The sequence below is a fragment of the Agrilus planipennis genome, unplaced genomic scaffold (assembly GCF_000699045.2).
Source record: "Agrilus planipennis isolate EAB-ADULT unplaced genomic scaffold, Apla_2.0 scaffold154, whole genome shotgun sequence".
Classification (NCBI taxonomy): Eukaryota; Metazoa; Arthropoda; class Insecta; order Coleoptera; family Buprestidae; genus Agrilus; species Agrilus planipennis.
In genome coordinates this window covers 192245-201210 of record NW_020439244.1, presented here as the reverse complement: position 1 = coordinate 201210, position 8966 = coordinate 192245, and the positions used below count along the sequence as shown (strand labels likewise).

Below are 8966 nucleotides of genomic sequence, written 5' to 3'. Positions count from 1 at the left end.
TTCATGCCTGAGAAGGTGTCCTACCAACCTATCTCGCCTATTTTTTATTGACTTCCATAGAGTCCTCTGTTCTCCTATTCTTTCCAATACCTCTTCATTTCTAACCTTTTCTACCCACGTTATCCTCATTATCCGCCTATAACACCACATTTCGAGTTGAGAAATACTTTATGGAAAGCCCGAAAAGGTGGCAACCCTAGTCCTAACACAGGTTGGACACGCACCTCCACTCTTTCCTATCCTCAGATAATCTTCGTATTTTCCTAAAACTATAGAATAACCCATATCCTTAACTATTAGCGCACAGTAATCTTCGTTTTATTGACTTTCTCAAGTATCTTTCCAACACCCCCTTCGTCTCTTTTACCTCCCCTACCTTTCTTATACCCAATACATATTTAAACAGCTGTGTACTTAATTTACGTCCTTCTCTTATGCCTCTTTCTATTCCAGAATTCTTTGCCTACCCTTATAACCTTGCCGTTCCTTAATATATCTCCATAATTATACCCATCAACCCCTCTTTTTAATCTTAACAATTTTATTGTGTCAAGTGAATCAAAAGTCATTTTTAAAATGGTTCTATTAAAAAATACAAAACGCCAAACAATGAAGTTGTAGATATATTTTTTTGTATATTTTCTGGTATTTTCTATTACTATACTTACCTATTTCCTGTTTTGGAAATTCCACCACGATTTCTGTATCCGCCATCTTAATCAAGTTGGTTTATCCCTTCCAGCACAATATCCTTAAAAATTAATGCCTAAAAAATTCTTATTTTATTTTCTATAATGATTTTACAGTTAGTATTTGAAATAGATTAAATCATTTAATATCTTCTATTTCAAGTGCACTGTAGCAATCATTTTTTTATATCTCTGATGAAAATTTAAACTGTATCAGATACTACGTAGTAATACCATGTCAGATTGAGACGACTACCAGGCTATAAAAATGTGTTCACCTTGAATTATGCACTTTGAGGGCCTGCAGTTTACATTTGTTACAGCAATTTATTCGGCAGTATTCCAGGAAGTAAGGGTTGCTTAATAACATAGGTATTAAACCTGTAAACTTACGTACTTACTTAAATGTTGTTGCATTTTGAATTTAATTTAGTCGATCTTAAGCAAGTTGTGTATTTGCGTCGTCTTTCGTTTAAATATAGGCAATTTATTACAACAAAAAAACGTAATAGAAGTTACTGCGGACTGGATCAACCACGTATTATATAAATAAAAACCTTTCGCTTACGATGTCCAACGTTGACCAATATGAATAAAAAGCTTTCTCCGAGTAAGGAAGAAACTTGCAGCTTCCTTCGGGTGCGTTTTCAGCTGGCGGACGCTTACTGATAACATTGGTAATTTAACGCTTTTTCGATAATGGGTTCTACATTTTCCAATAACGCTTAATTGTCTGATTTTATTTATTATCATGTGGGTTAATAACCATTTTGAATGTTATGTAAATATTGTAATAAAATTGAAAGTAAATGTTAATAAACATTAATTTAACGTGAGGGCGTACGACCGTCTATTTATTTGCACCACTGTCATTTAGAACATTAATAACTACAACAGTTTTGGTCGGTTGTTGAAACGAACTGCGATGTACGAATTACTGAGAATATTGTTTGTAATCGTCACCTTCTTCCTTACCGTTGAATGTAAAGGTAAATTTCTGAAATTGTCACTTATAAATATATTACTAAGAATAACGCAAATCGCTAATTTGTAATGTTTTACAACAAAGAACTTTCATGCAATCCTGCTGACGCTATTCCGAAGTATGTCGGTCGAGACATGACGTGTGACGATTGCAAGTGTAAGAAACATGGCAAAGTTCTCATTTGTCTGATAGGCAGCTGCATAAGACCCGACGGGTCACAAGTAGAAGATGAATGGGGTAATTTTCAATTTTAATAAATAAACACAGTTTCCTCTACAGTCTAGTCAGTATTACAGTATCCGTATTAATAAATGACAAAATTTATTTTACAACGACTTTGCAATAACGTTATAAAGACTCCAGAAAATCGCATCCCCGTCAGACTTATTGCTCAAATATCCCAACGTTTGGATTATTTTCACGTTTTATTTCTTTGACTGCATCGTCACTTTCATTCATGAAATATTGAGTAATAGATATCGTCCTGTATTAGGTGAGGCTAAGTTTCCGGTGGTAAAACGGTGCAATTTTGGTATGCACGTATTTGACAAGTGCAATATCTGCCTTTGCGACCAGAAACAGAAACCATCCTATTGTACTAAGATGGGTTGCACTAAAATTTCATTAAACGAACTGATGCAGAAGTATCCGAGTAAGTGAATGTTGTTTAATATCATAAACAATAAGTTAGGTCTACGAATTTAGATCCATAATTAAATGTTGTTACATGTTTCAGAGTATCCTCTAATAAAAAGAAGGTTGAAAGCTCTTCCACTGTAGAGCATAATGGAATAGACAATGTGTCTTTCGTTATAAATAAAGTCTTTAAAACAATTTCTTTTATTACTTAAAAGCGACGATCAATATCATCATCTAATAAATTTATTATGGACAACTTTGTGATTGACATTGCAAGTTTCTTGCAGATTCTTGAATTTTGAGTTTTTTTTTACATTGACAACAGCAACAATTTTTCCCTCATTAATTTGAGGTAGTTTGTAGTGGGTAAAATTTAAATCGAAAAAATGATTTCAAATTAATATTGTTTACAAAGGTTTTGAAAAGAAGTATCTATAAGCTGAAACAGGTAAACCAAAAAGCAGAAAAATTCAAATAAATGAACTAGAATTGTTTTCAGTAAATAAAAAAAAGCTAAAGTAAGTATTATTTCTCTAATTATTTATTTATTCATCTAATTGTAAGTTGCCCAAATGACGACTACAATATTTAAATAAGGGTTGAATACCGAGTAGTAGTTTTCGCCTTTTGTCGCAGCAATTGTCAAGTATTTTTTTGCGGCTTGTTATTTTTCAATCTTTAGGTTTACTTTATCCTGAAAGTATAGTTTTGGAAGTTAATATATCATATTGAGAACGTTACTGTTTCACCCCTGATTATTCAATAAATATTACCAATGGATTTGCATAGAAAGAGATGAAAAAACTGATGTCAAAATTGTTAAATCTATCTTCCCTTGGTCTGGTTTATTATTTTAACCGATTCCCATACTATAAGGAAGTGGGTTATAATTGAAATTTAATTAATTTATTTATTATATAGTACGGGTTCACACCCAATTACAAAAAGACTACAATAATTTCATAATGGTTTGATATATAAACTAGATAATTTCGAATATAACTAAAAATAGTTAAGCAGAGTTTTTAGTTATGATATAGTGCTAACATTTGCAAGGGTAGGAGCCGATGTGTTCCAAGTTCGACGAAGTCTTGCTATTGGATTAATATAGGCAAAATTTGAGTTGTATGTGGACTCTGCCAAGGGATTTGGGTTTCTGATGCTGTACTTAATTTCTCGGTTTGCAAAAAGTGGAGATAAAGGGGACAATTCCGTGAAGCATACTTTATTGCACGATGTTGAATATTCTCTAGAATTTTCTGAGACTGTTTTGTATAGGGAGACCAAATCAAAGAACCGTAGGTTAAAAGAGGCAAGTGGATAATAAAGAGTGGTCTTCGAAAATCACTCGATAATCTCGAAGCTTAATTTATCGTCAAATAAAATTTCCAGTTCCTTGATCTGACCAGAATGCTCAATTTGAACATCATTTAAGTGACAGACATGGGATAGCTTAACTGAAAATCTATAAAAAGATAGACTCTACATTTAGAAGTATTTAGATATATGTAGTTTATTTTCCAATGGCCAAAACATCACTAACAACAGCAAACAGAAGCCACTTTGCATGGAGTAGAGATGTTGGCAGGTCATTTATGAAAAGAATAAATAGAAGGGGACCCAAGTGTGAGCCTTGCGGCACACCCGAATTTACCGAAAATGGAGTTGACTTGGTGCCAACATATACGTACAATAACAAAGCGAAATGATAGATACGATTCAAGCGAACCCAGCATGGAGCCTTTCAAGACATAGATAACCCCTCAGCTTGGACATCAGAATGTTTATATCTACAGAATCGAATGCTTTCGAAAAGTCCAAATAAACCACATGGACTTGTTTTTTTTTAGTTTGAAAACTCCTTATATAAAAATATCAACATTAAACAAAGTGAGATGAGGTGATACATCTGAGTCCAAGTCTTGTAGGAAATTTGAAGATGCAGAGTGGGATGTTGCAGTAGGGCAAGTGGATTTAAAGAAAGCTGCAAAGGAGTTGGCTATGTCAGCTAGCTTATCACAACATATATTATTATAATACAGTTTATCACTAAGTCTGTGATCAACACTGTTTGCCTTGACATAGTTCCAAGAGTGTAATGGATTGGGTGACAGTCTATCTTCAACATCATCAACAAACTTCTTTCCTAAAAAGATTGACTCCCTATTGAACTGAGCTCTAAACTTTTAAAATTCAATATAAAAAAACGTAATAGAAGTTGCTGCGGACTGGATCAACCACGTATTATATAAATAAAAACCCTTCACTTACGACGTCCAACGTTGACCAATATGAATGAAGCCTTCTCCGAGTAAGGAGGCAACTTGTAGCTTCCTTCGGGTGCGTTTCCGGCTGGCGGACGCTTGGTGATAACATTGGTAATTTAACGCTTTTTCGATAATGGGTTCTAAATTTTCCAATAACGCTTAATTGACTGATATTCTTTATGATCATGTGGGCTAATAAGCTTTTTGACTGTTATGTACCTATTGTAATAAAATTAAAAGTAAATGTTAATAAACATTAATTTAACGTGAGGGCGTACGACCGTCTATTTATTTGCACCACTGTCATTTAGAACATTAATAACTACAACAGTTTTGGTCGGTTGTTGAAACGAACTGCGATGTACGAATTACTGAGAATATTGTTTGTAATCGTCACCTTCTTCCTTACCGTTGAATGTAAAGGTAAATTTCTGAAATTGTCACTTATAAATATATTACTAAGAATANAGCCTATTAAAATAAATAATTTTTAATTCTTAACGAAACAAAGCCACGGCTTGCGACCCCAAACGAAAAGATCCGACGTACAAGGATTCAAAGATGACGTGTGCCGAATGCAGTTGTGTTAAAAAACCTTCTTCCTTACCGTTGAATGTAAAGGTAAATTTCTGAAATTGTCACTTATAAATATATTACTAAGAATACCACAAATCGCTAATTTGTAATGTTTTACAACAAAGAGATTTCATGCATACCTTCTCAGCCTACGAAGTTAGAAACTGATGATTTGATATGTGAGGATTGTGTCTGTAACGATAATGGCGACGGTATGAGCTGTGTGGATAGCACCTGCATAACACCCATCGGAGCAACAAGTAGATTGGGTAATTCTTAACATTAATAAATAACACAAAATTATCACTTGTAAATATATTATTAATAATACCGCAAATCGCCAATTTTTAGTGTTTTTCAACAAAGGTCATTCATGCAATCCTGCTGACGCTATTCCGACCTATGTCGGTCGAGACATGACGTGTGATGATTGTAGCTGTGAAGACAATGGTAAAGCTCTGATTTGTGCGGAAGGCAGCTGCATTAGACCCGACGGGTCACAAGTAGAAAATGAATGGGGTAATTTTCAATTTTAATAAATAATCACAGTTTCCTCTACAGCCTGGTAAGTATCACAGTATCCGTATTAATCAATGGCAAAATTTATTTTACAACGACTTTGCAATAAAGTNAAAGTAAATGTTAATAAACATTAATTTAACGTGAGGGCGTACGACCGTCTATTTATTTGCACCACTGTCATTTAGAACATTAATAACTACAACAGTTTTGGTCGGTTGTTGAAACGAACTGCGATGTACGAATTACTGAGAATATTGTTTGTAATCGTCACCTTCTTCCTTACCGTTGAATGTAAAGGTAAATTTCTGAAATTGTCACTTATAAATATATTACTAAGAATACCACAAATCGCTAATTTGTAATGTTTTACAACAAAGAGATTTCATGCATACCTTCTCAGCCTACGAAGTTAGAAACTGATGATTTGATATGTGAGGATTGTGTCTGTAACGATAATGGCGACGGTATGAGCTGTGTGGATAGCACCTGCATAACACCCATCGGAGCAACAAGTAGATTGGGTAATTCTTAACATTAATAAATAACACAAAATTATCACTTGTAAATATATTATTAATAATACCGCAAATCGCCAATTTTTAGTGTTTTTCAACAAAGGTCATTCATGCAATTCTGCTGACGCTATTCCGACCTATGTCGGTCGAGACATGACGTGTGATGATTGTAGCTGTGAAGACAATGGTAAAGCTCTGATTTGTGCGGAAGGCAGCTGCATTAGACCCGACGGGTCACAAGTAGAAAATGAATGGGGTAATTTTCAATTTTAATAAATAATCACAGTTTCCTCTACAGCCTGGTAAGTATCACAGTATCCGTATTAATCAATGGCAAAATTTATTTTACAACGACTTTGCAATAAAGTTATAAAGGCTCCAGAAAACTGCATCCCCGTCACACTTATTGCTCAAATATCCCAACGTTTGTATTATTTTTACGTTTTATTTCTTTGACTGCATCGTCACTTTCATTCATGAAATATTGAGTAATAGATATCGTCCTGTATTAGGTGCGGTTGACCTTCCGGTGGTAAAACGGTGCAATTTTGGTATGTACGTCTTTGACAAGTGCAATTTGTGCATGTGCGACCGGAAACAGAAACCATCCCTTTGTACTATCATCGATTGCAGTAAAAATTTAATAAATAAGCTGATGCTGAATAATCCGAGTAAGTGAATGTTGTTCAAAATCATAAACAATAAGTTAGGCCTACAAATTTAGATACATAATTAAATGTTGTTACATTTTTCAGGGTATCCTCTGAAATAGAGTTTAACACCTACCCCACTGTAGAGATGTAATGGAAGAGAATATGCGTCTTTCGTTATAAATAATAAAATCTTTAAAACAATTTCTTTTATTATTTACTAGTGCCACTATTTATATCTAATACAATTACAATTTGTATCAAGAATACCTTATTCCATATTACGTAGCTACTTCGTGATCGAAATTGCAAATTTGTTGCGACCCATTGAATTTTGGGCTTTTTCCGATTTATTGTATAGTTTTCGAAAAGATAAATCTGTAAACTATTCCCCCAAATATTCCTGCTGAAACAGGTCCAGCCCAGTAAACCTAAAGAGGCAAAAAATTATAAACCATAAGCAATCGTCTACTTGTTAATCTACATGTCGAAGACGCGGATAAACACCACTAAAAACAGGACAACTTTTAGGATAGATAAACAGGGGCAAAAGATTAGTATGCTCGTTAGATTTGCAGACGATTTAGTATTTTTTGGAATTAAGAAAAGAGGAGTTAGTAATAGCATTAAATAAAATGGAATAATATGAAATATTATACTGAAAATTCAATTTCTGATTTTCTTTACCCACTACACGCTACCTCAAATTAATGAGGGAAAAATTGTTGCTAATGTCACACCCCCGCCGGGATTTGTTTATTGTTTTCCCTCATTAATTTTCATACTAAACATACATACAATTTAGACATCTTTTAGAAGTGAGTTAGTTTAATATGAAATATTATACTGAAAATTCAATTTCTGATTTTTTTTACCCACTACACGCTACCTCAAATTAATGAGGGAAAACATTAGTGCGTAAAGCCAAAGGTCACGGGTTCGATTCCCGGCGGGGGTGTGACAACAGCAACAATTTTTCCCTCGTTAATTTGAGGTAGCGTGTAGTGGGTAAAAAATTCAAAAATGAATTTTCAGAATAATATTTCATATTAAACTAACTCACTTCTAAAAGATATCTAAATTATATGTATGTTTAATCATAGTATATTCAGTATATAGTTACATTAGTTCGACGGATCGTTAACCTTGTAGGTCGGTTGGTCGTGGTTGTTGTTGTCACCTCTCGTAGTTTAGTGGTCAGAACATTGGTGCGTAAAGCCAAAGGTCCCGGGTTCGATTCCCGGCGGGGGTGTGACAACAGCAACAATTTTTCCCTCATTAATTTGAGGTAGCGTGTAGTGGGTAAAAAATTCAGAAATGAATTTTCAGTATAATATTTCATATTAAACTAACTCACTTCTAAAAGATGTCTAAATTGTATGTATGTTTAGTATGAAAATAAATAACAGTAAAACAAAAATACTGGTTTGCAATTGACGACCTTATGCTGATGAAAAAAATGGTCTAAAATATGACAATAATTTCTATATTTATTTATTTATTAATTTATGTCGGCCGAATGTCTGTTAACGATGATTTTATAAGAATACGTCAGAGACGATTGAGTACCCAGTGGTTTTCCCAGTTCCAATTCCACAGAGCGGGTGCAAAGCTCCTAGCTGGGTTCATGCTTGCTCCTGTATATCCCGCCTGCAAAAGAAAATGAAAAACGGCGTAAACATAAAACATCAGAACAATTTTTCTACGTACTCCTGCAAATGTCAAACCGGCTATTAAGAATCCAAATTTCAATGGCGCCGAATCCTTTTTGTTTTGATTCCTTTCGTCCCATGCGGCGCAATTCGCCCAGACCAGAACCAAACTTAGCAAAAGCTCTGTTAAATAAGCCTGCAAAATGTCAAATTTCTGTAGGTCATAAAATAGGACTATTACTATAACAATAATAATAATAATAAAAAAATCGGTTGTCTGTAAAGTCGGTTTACTGACGATAGTTGAACGTGACAACGTCATAAGAAAATACTGATGGAATGGTTTCATTTTTCAAAAGAAAATTTTAATTTTATTTGTTTGATAGATATTTTGTATGGATATAGAGAAGGAGGTAAATGGAAATGTATTATTGTATAGCAGCTGTCCACGTGGACGCATCGCTCACTCAA

General features: G+C 34.0%; 3 protein-coding genes across 4 annotated transcripts in view; 2 read left to right on the top strand and 1 right to left on the bottom strand.

The window, feature by feature from the left end:
* The first annotated feature begins 1457 nt into the window (after positions 1–1457).
* LOC108738535 lies at positions 1458–2659 on the top strand. The gene is made up of 4 exons (XM_018471992.1): positions 1458–1678; positions 1759–1911; positions 2168–2326; positions 2411–2659. The coding sequence occupies exons 1-4, from the start codon at positions 1615–1617 to the stop codon at positions 2452–2454; spliced, it is 420 nt and encodes a 139-aa protein (XP_018327494.1). The 5' UTR covers positions 1458–1614; the 3' UTR covers positions 2455–2659.
* Positions 2660–4891: 2232 nt separating this feature from the next.
* Positions 4892–7047, top strand: LOC108738525. 2 transcript variants are annotated; one of them, XM_025978207.1, is made up of 5 exons: positions 4892–5003; positions 5282–5425; positions 5508–5675; positions 6706–6864; positions 6949–7047. In XM_025978207.1, the coding sequence occupies exons 1-5, from the start codon at positions 4940–4942 to the stop codon at positions 6963–6965; spliced, it is 552 nt and encodes a 183-aa protein (XP_025833992.1). In that variant the 5' UTR covers positions 4892–4939; the 3' UTR covers positions 6966–7047. The 2 variants fall into 2 exon arrangements, with proteins under 2 accessions (XP_025833992.1, XP_025833991.1); XM_025978206.1 differs by lacking the exons at positions 4892–5003; positions 5282–5425; positions 5508–5675 and adding exons at positions 5864–5975; positions 6056–6199; positions 6282–6449.
* LOC108738534 (aquaporin AQPcic-like) overlaps positions 7038–8966 on the bottom strand; it is a 7832-nt gene continuing 5903 nt past the window's right edge. The window contains exons 4-6 of the mRNA XM_018471991.2: positions 8554–8691; positions 8413–8493; positions 7038–7274 (exon numbers count right to left, since the gene is read on the bottom strand). Coding sequence (XP_018327493.2) covers positions 7194–7274; positions 8413–8493; positions 8554–8691 — 300 coding nt within the window. The 3' untranslated portion in view covers positions 7038–7193. The remainder of the gene's footprint in view (positions 7275–8412; positions 8494–8553; positions 8692–8966) is intronic.